This window comes from Leptodactylus fuscus, chromosome 2, assembly GCF_031893055.1.
Source record: "Leptodactylus fuscus isolate aLepFus1 chromosome 2, aLepFus1.hap2, whole genome shotgun sequence".
Lineage (NCBI taxonomy): Eukaryota > Metazoa > Chordata > Amphibia > Anura > Leptodactylidae > Leptodactylus > Leptodactylus fuscus.
Genome location: NC_134266.1, coordinates 210,681,480 through 210,695,379, shown reverse-complemented (window position 1 = coordinate 210,695,379; position 13,900 = coordinate 210,681,480). Strand labels below are relative to the sequence as shown.

The following is a 13,900-nucleotide window of genomic DNA, read 5'->3' as shown; positions in this document are numbered from 1 at the left end:
AGAAATTAGAATGATTATGAAGTACAAGCTACAAAGCTAGAATAAGAAAAAGTAATAAATGAGGAATTGCTACTAATATACTTTGGCAATATGTCTATGTTACTGTAAAGGGGATTGCTTTATTCTATCATTACAATTCCCTTTTTTAACTAAGTACACGTAGGAATAGCTATTCTTCTCTTACCTTTATTATTCTGATTTGCGCTGCCGTTCCTGAGAAATATCTTCTTTCTTCCTTATGTAAATGAGTTTTAAGACAGCACTGAGAATACTCCTCTGAGCTCAAAAAGCACTAAGGGTGTCCCCTGTACTGTCCGAAAACTCTCCAGCAATGCCTCTGTCTTTTTCTCCGAACCGCCTCTTCTCCCGCATCACCTTTGCGTCTTCATCCAAAAGTGCCAACTGCGCATGTTTGGTGGCCATTTTCCTGTGGCAGAACAGGAGAGGCCACAGGAAAATGGCTGACGGACCTGCGCAGTCAGCACTTTTGGATGGTGATGTGGGAGAAGAAGATGGAAGTGTCGCTGGAGAGTTTTCGGACAGCACATGGGACGCCCCCAGTGCTGACTGAAAACTCATTTACATATGGAAGAAAGAAGATACTCCTCAAGAACGGCAGCGCGGATCAGAATAATAAAGGTAATTGTAATTGTACTTAGTTAAAAAAGGGAATTCTAGTGATAGAAACCCTTTAAATCCCTACAGCTCCAATGCTACAAGTCCTGTAATTTGTACTTAATTTGCTAAAATGAAGATGTTATATTGACATGTTACTGATCCAACCAATCTCTGACCACAATATCATGTCTATATGTACAACACTTGACCACTGTATACTTTTGCATTTTGCAATGGTTTTGGAAGTCGCAGCATGTCTGCTGCATGGATTTTTCTGCTATATGTGAATAGAATTCACTAGGACTGTTAAACACTGCCGTTTCATTCGCTGTATTTCCAGCGTGGCCTAACCGCAGCATTTACACCATGTGGGACCCAAACTACAGTTCTTCCTAACACTCCAATGGCATTCAAAGCCTTTGCGCTGTTTTTTTTGTAAAACATATCTCCCATTTCTTTTTTTCTTTTACTTTGATGAAATAGAATACAATCCTTGAGACTTTGGTAGTACACTTTATTCTAGATTGCTCACTACAAATTGCACCTTTTGTGTGGAATATGCCTTTAATGTTAGTAAGAATTTGTCAAAGAATAGTTCATCAGGATTAAACCAGGGTCAAATACTGTATATGCCAATGATCATATTACATAGTATAAGGTGACTTTCTAATATACATATTTCAGAACAGTTCTGTTGTCCAGTGAGATTAGTCACCTGCTTCCCTAAATCCTATAGTTCTCTCTACTCTGCTGACAAGCCAACCCACACCCCTATGACCAAGAGTAATGTCCATCCTCCCTTTGTGTCACCACATCATCAAACACGTGTCCATTAGGGGGCTTTCACTAGTGCAATAAAATAGCACATGAGTAGAAAGTCGGACAGGGGTACTGGAGGCCGATGGTAAAGGAGACGGGTAGACCTTGTAGTTTTTTGAGTACATTGAAACTGCAAATCTGACTGCATATCTATAACTTTGCCAGAAACTCCAGTGTTTTTATTTTTTTTATGCTCTCCAAAATGACCCTTGAAGAGTTGCTACCATTTCACACAGACTTATACCTTTCTCCTTTGAATATATTTTTCATGAGACAGCAGTCATAATTATACATGTACAATTCAATGTATATTCAGCATATTTTCCCATATTGCTAATATTTGTTGTTATGTTTCGTGTTTATCTCCCACCAGAAATTTCCCAATGAAGGGCTGGCAAATGTTGTTCGCAATGTCTTTGACTTTGATTCCTACAACCAAGAAATGCGTGAAATTTTGATTAACTCCTTACATAAACATGGGATCCCAATAGGAGCCAAACCTTCCAGCGTCCAGCTTGCTAAGGAGTAAGGATTATGTTTTATAAATATTGTTTATTAGTATAATACAGTCCCTGGTCATTAAATATTATACCTTAATGAATTATATGGAAGGATGGTTGTCATTGTATAAATGTTAGTAACTATTCCTAATAAAACAAAGCAGTTGCTTTTTTTTAATGCGTGTGCCTCTGTGCTTTCTCATTTCTGATGAACGTGTCCGTAAAATAAAAACTTTCTATACAGGATTGGTTTTTTACCACTTCGTATATAAATTCCCTGACTTTCAGTATCATCATTGAGATTAATATTTTCATCTCATTTATTCTCTTGTGCTTGCATCAGTTTTTCATTCAAGATCTGTCACTGTATCGTGCATTTGCCTTTCTCTTCAGGCTGTTGTGATTGATGCTACATGCCGCTGTAGTACTTATGTTTAGAAATATACGATGTGTGTAACATCAATTACGTACTTGCACTTCACAATCCGTTACTTTTGTTATGATTGGGTTTTACGGCATAAATTAATTATACTACTTTAATGGCACATTACGTTCACAATCCAGATGTGCCTGAATTTTTCACTTCCAAATATTTTTTTCCCCTTTTTTGGTGTCTAATCAAGCAGTTTAGATGTATGTCACATGGCTATCTCTAAGCATTATTGATGACATTCTGCTTGTTCAGATATTATTGAATTCTTAAGCTGCCCATCCACATAAGATTGTGATATTCCAAAATGCAGCAACCAGTTGTCCATGAGATTATTCATATTCCATTATAAGCAAGCCTGACTAAACTGGCTGATCGGGTAATTGGTGAAAAAAAAAAAAAACCAGAGACCAAGGAAAATTCCAACCTGATGGGACCCATTTCTTGCAGACAATAGTTAGCAATTGTAAATGATCATTTGCATATGTTTTTGCACAGAATTTGCCTTAAAGGGGCCCTATCAGCAAAATTTTGCTGTATGAGCCCCACATATAAATTTTGCTGATAGGGCCCCTTCACACGTCTTAAGCATGCCGCTCATTTAGACTCGTACAGGCGAGTGCTTCAAAACAAATCCCATTCACTTCAAAGGCAGCGTGCATGAAGCCGGCTTTACGCGTGCTCACATTGAAGTGAATGGGATGTGTTTTGAAGCGCTCGCGTATACGGGTCTAAATAAGCAGCGTGCTTACACCATGTGAAGGGGCCCTTAGTTAGTTTTTAATTCTGAAGGCCTTGGTTAAGGTTGGCTGGTTAACACTAGGTAGAAAATACTGAGCAACTATCCTTTTTGACAGAGGATTATAGCTGCTTCTGTCTTCTATCCCCAACAAATAGGGGAAGCAGCAGTGCCATTGCCGCCATTAGATGCAGAGATCTTGTGATTCTGGGGTGACCCCAAAGTGGCAAAGCTGCTGGTTCTTTGCAGACTCAGGTCTGCTCTGCCAATGACTGTTGTTACCATAGGTAATAAGTGTTATAAGAGATCTTTTATGACCTCTTTCCAGACATGATATTGTAATAAAAATGTATACATGCGTAAGTTTAAAAAAAAAAGATAAAGTACTAATAAAGAAACATAAAAAATCACCCACTCCCCATTGAATTGAATCCAGCCCCATAACCACCTCATTATCTCTATCATAAATGGGTATCCAAATGATCACAAAAGCTCAAACACAAAATTGGTAACCAGTTTTGGTTTTATTTTGTGTCACAATTTGGAACTTTAATTTGAAAAACAATTGTTATTTACTTTTTGTGCAATTTACTCCGATTAAACAGAAACAGAATGCTGCATTTTTTTTTTTAATCACCCACCAAATAATAATAAAAAAAATTAGGGCTGTTAAACTACCACACACCCAGAAACGCTATTTAGAATCTGACCCACTCTTCGCCATACTAGTACATCACACAGAGTGTATACTTAATGCTCATGCTATAGTATGCGATATAGAAGGCAGAAACTGTGTCTGTCACATTGCTGTCAGGTGCTGACTGTATTATATCCAAACATAGCTGTCACTACTGGAGTCTGAAATATATTATCTGTAATGACTCACTGAAAAAGTTATGTAGTTTTTAGTGCAGAAAGAATTTAGTAACAAAAACAAAAAATAAGAGAATTGCAGTTGTTTTCCTTCCAAACATTATTAAAAGCTAAACAATATGCACCAGAAAATGGAGTGAAAATACAACTTGTCAAAAAAAAAGCCATCATATGGCTACTTAAAAGAAGTAGTAAAAGCATTATGCTCTTTGAAATGCAGAGAAGGAAAAAAAATCACTTTATTGCCCAAGCTAGGTTACATCCTTAGACCGGGGCCCCATGAGGAGCAAACAGTGCGATTTTGCCTTGGTGTTTTATAGTACCTGCAAAGTGGAAGGAATTCTGGTTAATCCCACCCACACGTTGCAGAAAAATATTCACAGCGGAAATGCTGCAGATTTTTTATAAAAAGCAACACTGGAAAAAAATATGTGTTTGCTTTTTGGCTACATGGGGCCTTAGTCTCAAGTTGTTATTTTTCTGATTCCCAAAAAGTGGTTAAAAACGTAAAAGGTCAGACAACCCCTTTATTCTATCTATCTATCTATCTATCTATCTATCTATCTATTTATCTATCTATCTAGTAGAAAAAAAATGCAGAAGCAGCACAGCATACAAACCGGATGCAAAGCCAAACTAGAAGATGGCTAATCTTCAACTTTACATAAGAAGTGGAAAAAATGGCAGCACTCCAACATTTAGAAAAAGTGTGGGTTTATTCCAAGCTACTTGAAATAAACCCACACTTTTTCTAAATGTTGGAGTACTGCCATTTTTTCCACTTCTTATCTATCTATCTATCTATCTATCTATCTATCTGTCTATCCTCTATCTATCTCTGTAACTATCTATCTCTCTTATCTACCTATCATCTATCTATCTCTGTAACTATCTATCTATCTCTCTACCTATCTATCTATCTATCTATCTATCTATCTATCTCCATATCTATCTATCTATCTATCTCCTATCTATCTCTGCAACTATCTATCTATCTGCTTACTGTATTTGTGCTTTTCAAATCTGCTGCATTTCCTGAAATCCTTTAAAGCCGTCTTTTCTGCGGTGCCAGCTGTGAGCTATGCTGTAGACATGGCATTTTGTTGGTGAGCTGCATGTATTACTCATAAATGGCCGCCTAGCGTTTTCAAATGTTAATTCACAATGAGCTGTTCCCTTGTGTTTCCTGCCTTGTGTTCGTCCAGAAAGGTCATCAAATAATGAATTCAGCTATTTCAAAATTGCTTGTCATACCTTTCTATGTTAAAATTCTGAGTATTATTCAGTTTTTCAGGAGAACATATTTATAAACCTGGAATATAGCAGTGGTAGAGACAGGAGGATGACAGTAAGAAGCAAATAACCATTATTTCTAACCATCCATGATTAGTTTCTAGGACGCTTCATATTAGCAGCAATGCTGGATAAAAATGTTGAGGGCAGCCTGACTCTAGGATTATCATCCATGAAATGACGTTACTTTGTGCATAAAATCGGAATGTAGACGCTTTATTTACGTATTCATTGGCAAACATAAACTATTAATGTCGCCTTGTAACGAACATCATTTTGGCTAAACATAGTTCAATGCATTTAGAATTTGAGCTGATGATGATTATTATTACTATTATTCAGTATACTGTATTATAATCAAAATATTACTGGTAAATAGTTCTATATATCCAAAAGTAGTAAGAAAGAACAGGCAGGAACTTAAAATATTCTAATCGCATGAGATTTCCATCATTTTAGTGATGAAAGAAGAAATTGGTGAGGGCAGGTTCACATCTGCGCCCAGTCTCCACTTTGTGGGTTTCCGTTTTCTGCCCGAGAAACCGGATAGGAGACGGAAACCCGGCAGTCAGTGTCCGCCTATGAGCGCCTGTGAGTGTCTTCTGGTCTCTGCGGCGAAACCATTTATTTAACTGGACACAAAGTCCTGCATGTCCGACTTTGTGCCCGGTTAAAAAAAACGTTTTCGCCGTGGAGAGGCACAAGACGCTCACGGGCGGACACTTTGAAAACTGCCTGCTGGTTTCCGTCTCCTGTCCAGTTTCTCGGGCAGGTGTGAACCCACCCTGAGAAATATATAATATAATTATTGGACATGAAAGACATCTGAACATGATCTAGAAACGATTTTCCGTTTAATTGAAAATAATGTTGTGCAATTAATCTGATTATTTTGACTATTTACTTAGTTATTTTCCATTATAAAGATGCATAACTCTCATTAGAACTGTGATATTGATGTTAGCACCAGCCCCAGAATCTGATATATTTCATGCAGGTTTTCTCCTTCAGCCGCCAGCTGAGATCAACGGTTTCTTTGTTGCAGTCAATAGTTTAGTGAAGGATGAGGAAGCCTGCATCAAATATATCAGACTCCTTCTCCCTGTGCCCGCTCACTGAACCTTGTTTAGCTTATTTATGCAAAAAAATGGAGATTAAATTGAGGATCACTTTTAAACTTGAATAAAATCAAGATTTTATTATTTGGCTGACTCGAATATAAGCCGACCCCCCCCTAATTTTACCACAAAAAACTGGGAAAACTTATTGACTCGAGTATAAGCCGAGGGGGGAAATGCAGCAGCTACTGGAAAATTTCAAAAATTAAAATGGTTGGAGTTTTTGGGTGCAGTAGATGTTGGGGAAGGGGAGGGGGGTGTTTTGGTTGTCTGTCTGCCCCTTCCCTGAGCTTGAGGACTGTTTTTTTCTTCCCCCTCTTGGAATTCAGTCTGGCTGAATATAGGGGATCTGCAGTGCTCCTATTAACCCCTTCCCAACAAAACAGGAGCACTGCAGATCCCAGATATATTCACTAGACCGGGCACTGTCAGACACAGGGATACCTAATGTGTTTGTGTTTCACAGTCATTTTCTACTTTTGTATGTATTCTAGGGAAAGGAGGGATTTAGAACTTTTTATTTTTTTTATTTTTTTTGCACTATTTTATGGGAGATTCTATACATTGATATTGTGGCTGGTCATAGACCCCCCCCTCACCCTCCAAAAAAAAAAAAAAAAATTTTTATTTTTTTTTTTGCTGACTCGAGTATAAGCCGAGGGAGGCTTTTACAGCACAAAAACTGGGCTGAAAAATTCGGCTTATACTCGAGTATATACGGTAGTCCATCCTTAGCCCATAATAATCATAAACTTTATTATAGCCTCTATATTGATGGTATTTCATTTGTTATTTTTAAGCACGTCACTTCATTCTTCTGTAAGGGAACCTAATAAGCCTACTATTAACCATTAATAAGCCTACTATTAGTCAATAGGATCCAAAGGATAAAAAAATCAAAAGAGTACATTTTCTATTGTGCTATTACACATCTACTTTTTTACTTACCTTGATCCATGTATTTTTTTTTTACCACACAGATGTGTTGTTTTGTATTTTTGACCAGTGTTACTCATTTTCATTTAGTGTAGGAAGAAACATCTCATGTGTTAAAGGGAGTCTGTCAGCAGAACCCAGCATATCAAGCCCCACCGTTATATAGGTTGAGGTCACTTGACTCAAACAGCGCTTTTCTATTGTGAATCGGTGCCTTCATCACCAAGATATCACAGGTTTTTTTTATACTGTATCATTCATATGAGCTTGAAACAATGAAGGGATCCATCTAGCATTGCACTAAAGAGAAAAGCTGTAATGCTTTAATTGCTCCAAAGATGGAGGCACCAATTCACAAGATAAAAATGCTATTTGATTCAAGCGACCTTAACCTACCTATCTGAAGGGCTGGGTTGATATGCTAGATTATTTATTTATTATGTAGTTGTTTATTTTGCTTACTTATTATCATATTCTGCAGCGCTATTACAGATATTGACAATCACTATCCTATGTACGGCACACAATCTCCATTCCCTATCACTATGTTTTTGGAGTGTGGGAGGAAACCCACACAAACACAGTGAGAACATAAAAACGCCTTGCAGATCTTGTCCTTGGCAGGATATGAATCCAGGACTCCAGCACTGCAAAACTGCAGTGCTAACCACTGATTATGGTGACAGATTCCCTTTAATACTTGAATATAGATAAAAACAGCACTTATGCATACAGAGGAACCTGGACTAGAAAATCCAAACTGTAAGTGGGCCAAATTTCCCAACACGTACTCATCCCCAAGATCCAGACTAACTGCATCCAAGTGATCTATGATGCCGGGGGTCCCTTCCTCACCTATATGCAGTATGGGATGGTAGAGGTTCACTGAGTGGGTAATCATAGATTACTGTGACGGAGTTGAGTTTGTGTACGTGGAGCCTAAGGGTGCTATTACACACCTTTACTATTCTCTAGACATTTTTGTAATTTATTAACCTATTGTACTTTCTTTTAGAAGAAAACAGGTAATTGTCAAGGGGGGGGGGTGTTGTCAAATCAAGTACCTGTATCTCCAGTTTTATGCAACATAGAAAAGTGCTTCTGGTATCAATTGAAAGCTGAAAATATCCCTAACAATCTTGTATCTGCAGCTATAATGAAAAATGATAAATCACTAGAAATTGTTCAGCAAAACTCTCACGAATAGCAATTAATGACAAGTCAAAAAGTCACATATTTTTGTGGTTTATTTTTCACATTTTTTGTATGGCCACAGTAAGCAATCTGAATGTATATGAGTCATCACTAGCTCTTCCAGTGTATTATTTAACAATCACTTGTACTGTATCATACGGTGATGGTGTAGATGTTTCCAGCAATGGCATGTGCCCTTTAGCTCATCATTAACTGATCCAGAAAACACGATTTGAACCTATGAAGCGTAGGAGTGTGAAGAGTACTGTTCACAAGTCCGGACATGAAGACCTGACCACAGTGAGATCATTCACTCAGATCTAACTCTTTATTTTCTCATCCACACTAGACAAAGTTCTTTTTTTGTATTAATTTTAGCTGTGAATTGATTGAACAGTTACAGAGATGAGCAAATTAACTTTTTGCCGATTTTAATTTTCACTAATTTTTGTCACTTTTGACAGATCAACTTGATAATTAGATCACCTTTACAGAAATTGACATAGAGTCTGTGAAGTCCAAAAGTTATAATAGTGCCATGTATAGGCCTATAATAAGATCGGTAACATACCTATTTGTCCATAAACGGAAGAAGCAATGCAGAGATAATAGTCTTTTCATGGTTATAGTGCAACAGAGGTGGGGCCTGAGTTGACTACCGACTGCCACAAGTGCTGTCACTTTCCTCTGAAATTGCTATCCCTTTATCAGCTAGAGACATTGTCAGCTCCTATCTGCATTATGGCTAGTTGTAAATAAATCTGGCAAACCTGATCTGCCTTTTGTACTCTTGATGGCTGGATTGCATATCTAGCTTCTGTTATACTGACTTACTGCATAGAATTGTTAGCCATTTCACATTATATATGTGCAAACTCTTATCTTTATGTAATTGATATGAACCTAAGTTGGCCCTTATTGATGAGTCTCCTCTTTCACACTCAGTGTCATGTATTTGCCTCTTTACTCCACAGGTTGCCACTTCCGGATGTTAGTTTTGTCGGCCATTGGACGATGAATCAGGCTGGAAATGCTCGCCGGAAGCTTTTGTGTCCAACAGAAACGCATCAACTTTTTATAAAGGTTATTTTGTTTTTTGACCTTTTTTGGTTTCCCTTACAAACAATAATAACCAGAGTGACGTGATCTTCTAAGGCTCTGGATTTAGTGTTTTTATCAACTGTTATTAGCTGCCTGGTGCTCATGACCGGAACAGAAAAGCTTTCCTTCTTATACCTTATATAAAAGTACAAGAAACAGAAAATATGAAGAACTGATATCAAGGGCAAATATATTTATTATTTTATTTTAAGCTTTATAAGCAGACACTTTATTCCATTGTAGTATAATACTACTGCTTGAGACAACATTCTCACATTACAGCTCACACTTGCATATGAAAATACGTCTCAGATATGGTTGCACAGTATGGATCTTTAATCCTATGTTTTCCATTTTCGTTCATATATTCATTTGTGTTCAATATTGTGTTGTCCGTTTTTATACATATTCCATTTTTGATAAGGGAATAACTTTATTTGTATTTTTTTTAAAGTTGTAGAGATTTGGATGAAAAATGGAATAAAAACGCACATGTGAACTATGCAAACACAAACCCATTGTCATTTTTAGGCTAAAAACAATGCCCATATAGGCTTGTTAAATATGCTGTATATTAATAAAAACGCTTTTTAACAATGTTGATTTTTCACTGGCAAAAACTGAATTGATACAGTAGGAATCTGTAACCAGTTTTTGACCAATTTCATAAATAAGGAAGTCTACCGTACTTATATTCTTATGCCCCTTTCACTCCTGTGCTCATTGTCCAGTTTGTGTATTCCGCCAGGTTTCCGTCTTCTGCCCTGGTGAAACTGGACAGGGGATGGAAACCCAGCAGTCAGTTTTAAAACCCATTCACTTGAATGGGTTTGCAAAGGTGACCGCCTGTGTGCATCTTCTGCCTGCCTGTGGACACAAATTCAGACATGCAGGACTTTGTGTCCGGCTAAAAAAAACGGTTTCCCCGAGGACAGGCAGAAGACGCTCACGGGGGTCACCTTTGCAAACCCATTCAAGTAGTGTAACTTTTATGTAATGTTTTTTCCACGCTGTGTGTCTTTAGCCTAGTTCAATGATATGTAATGATATATTTCTCCTCCTTTAGGGTCCAGTGTATATAAATGTACAGGGCTATTCATTAGAGCGTTATGAATCGCGATCACTGAGTTTCACTGAAGAAATGGCTCATTGGAGTATTCCGATCAATGAAGTGAATATTGTGTGTGATGTCACTGTCTCTTCAGGTATGTTCAGTCCTCTCATACAAACACTGTAGTTACAGCATATAATTTCACAGGGATCACATTTGTTATTTTGTGTACAATACGTTTATTATTATTATTATTATTATTATTATTATTATTATTATTATTTGCAGTGTCTAATGATGATCTAAAGTTATTTGTTTACTTTACATTGATCATTGTTATGTTTCTGTATGTTTGGTTTTGCTTGCATTTTCTAATACCTTTATATGTCAGGTCTTAGACACCATTCCTATTAAAGAAAATATGACCCGAGAACCACAGGAGTCATATTTGGAGAGACACCAACATTTTTAAAGAACTGTATACATTTTTATTTTTCTGTTATTTATGCACCTATAACATATTATAATATGTAGACAAATTAGACCCTGTCCCAAATGCAGCTCATCATCTATTCTTCCTATGTCAGACATGGCCATATACTTAAAATATGGTAGCTTTTTATTATTTTTTTTATTATATTTTATTATATTTTTTATTATATTTTTTTTATTAATAACGTCACTAAAAAGTTGTATGAAGTAAATTGATGCTTACAATATACATAGTCAATGAAGCATTTCTTTAAGAGATCCCTAACAACAATGTGGCTGCTCTATGGAATACAGTGTCATGTGACTGCTGATGGAGCAAAAAGATAGAGACCGCCCAGCTGACAATGCAGAGCCTAGTTAGCATATTGGTTACTGATGGCTTGGGAACAATAGGAACTAGAGACAAAATTCCAACTGCATTGGAATCAGTGGAGCAGAACCTATTAAAGAATTAGGAAATTGTCTAAGATGGATTAAACTCCTTCTAAAGCACATAATATTTTTTTTCCCCTCTCAGATAATGATATAGACAGTACAGTGTACGTGGTTACCTGCAATCCAGTGTCATTGTACTTTATGAAGACTAATGGGGATAAAGGATACTATGTGGAGTTGTATGATATTTTCCCTAGAACTGTGGGAGGTGTATGGCAACCATTCGTGAGTGTAGCACCTCTTGGTCATCCACTGACTGGACAGGTTATTCTGCATGAAGAACAGGTAACTTTTGTTTTTTACAAAATTTTATCTTGTATAAATATTCTTGTGAATAAATGTAATTGTGTCTGACACATCATATTAGGATGATGTGGTGTTTGTAAAGGGCCCATCATGGCCAAAGTACATTCAATAAATAATAAATTCATTGCACTACACAGAAGTGACATATGCAATGAAAACTATTGAATGCATGATATAGTACAGTACTGGCGTAGATCTCCGTGCAGGAACACGGCCCAGCAGGGGTCTCCCCTCAGCATATCTCCCCTGATGGGTCTCCCCTGAGGTATATCCTCAGCTGTCTTCATGAATATCCCCCAGGATATATGTGGCAGACTTTCTCTTTAGTTAGAGAGATGCTAGGGAGAACTTAATAATTTGTTTTCTACTAAAATGAAGCAAAATAGGTTGATAAAGTACCGTATATTACAAAAAAAATTTGCCAAGCACCCCTTTACTACAGTATATTAAAAAATAAAAGGTGGATATACACAAAATATTAGTTTTTAGAAAAATATTTATTTATAAATGAACTTCTGGAATAACATTCTGCTTAATGGTATATAATGACATCTGAAAATGATTCTTTGCTTTTTCCACTTTCTTGTCGCTTACTTTCGACTCCTTCCTACAACCTATATCTTCTTCTAGTATTCTAGCCAGAGATTTGTATCGATTATATAATGATTCTGTTGATATATGTCTCAGTTATAATATATTATTAAAATGGCAGTAACTTCTAGTGAAGAACTGATGTTATTGAAGTGGAGAGAATTATTCTTATGGCTTGGGTATTAAACAAATGTTTCTATTTTAGTTTCCAAAGTCCCAAAGAATGTTTAATGCTTAATGTTTAATGTTTAATGATTTTCACTAAGGCAGACTGGAACCTTAAATTTCACATAGATAGTGATGTTATTGGGCACCAATCATATAGAGCTGCAAATTGTAACCCACAAAACTAACATATTAGCTGCTGCCGTCAAACACTGCACTGTACACAATGTATCCATACACATTTGTTACCATCATCAATCCTTCAAAGTCCAGTCTCCAACCTGATGCACACATGTATAATTATTGGTTACTTTCCTAAGGGGGCATTCACACATGCGCCCGTGTCTGCCCGCCGGGTCTCAGTCCTCAGTCCTGGGGAAACTGGATAGGGGACGGCTTCCTGGCGGTCAGTTTTAAAACCCATTCAGCAAACCGCCAGTGTCCGTATGCAGCCTTTCCACAGGGAAATTGTTTTTTTTCACAAGGGCACAAAGTCCTGCATGTCCGACTTTGTGTTCGTGCAAAAATACAAACGATTTCCAGGTGGAGAGGCTGCATATGGACACCGGCGGTTTGCTGAATGGGTTTTAAAACTGACTGCCAGGAAGCCATCACCAGTTTCCCCAGGGAATGGGATGGAGACCAGGCGGGCAGTCACAAGTGCAAGTGTGAACGCTCCCTTAGAAAAGTAACCCATAAGTTGATCACCCTAGGGGGCCACATGTTCGATAACATTCTCTTTGATGAGACATTCACTTTAAATAACAAAGGCTAAAACAAATAATAGCAATATAGTTACATATAGCATTTAGGGCTCGTTCACACGGGGCAAGAGGGGGCAGATTTTGGTGCTGAATCCACATCATAATCCGCCCCTTCACAATAGCGATCTATGTAGACCACTAGCTTACTTTTTTCCGTGAGTGGCATGTTGCCGCTCATGGAAAAAAGAAGCGAGCTGTCCTTTCTTCAGGCGGATTCTGGCAGCACCCTCCGGTCTAGGTCCATTCATTTGGGCCTACTCCGAAGCGGGAAGCCGCAACAGTCGTGGCAGGCACATTTTGGCCCTATTCTGACGCAGCTTCCCGCATCAGAATCAGGACCAAAATACGCCATACGGCGCCCCGTGTGAACTAGCCCTTACAAGCATAATATGAACTTTGTGAGAAAAAGACATGGGAGATTTATCATGCGTGTCAGGAGTCTCTTTTTGGGTTGTTTGTGGCATATTTATCAAAT

The 13,900-nt window shown here is 37.6% G+C and overlaps 1 protein-coding gene across 1 annotated transcript in view; it reads left to right on the top strand.

Moving 5' to 3' along the window:
* Positions 1-13,900, top strand: part of VWA8 (von Willebrand factor A domain containing 8) — a 200,197-nt gene that overhangs the window by 109,402 nt on the left and 76,895 nt on the right. The window contains exons 27-30 of the mRNA XM_075265448.1: positions 1,811-1,962; positions 9,495-9,603; positions 10,688-10,826; positions 11,682-11,884. Coding sequence (XP_075121549.1) covers positions 1,811-1,962; positions 9,495-9,603; positions 10,688-10,826; positions 11,682-11,884 — 603 coding nt within the window. The remainder of the gene's footprint in view (positions 1-1,810; positions 1,963-9,494; positions 9,604-10,687; positions 10,827-11,681; positions 11,885-13,900) is intronic.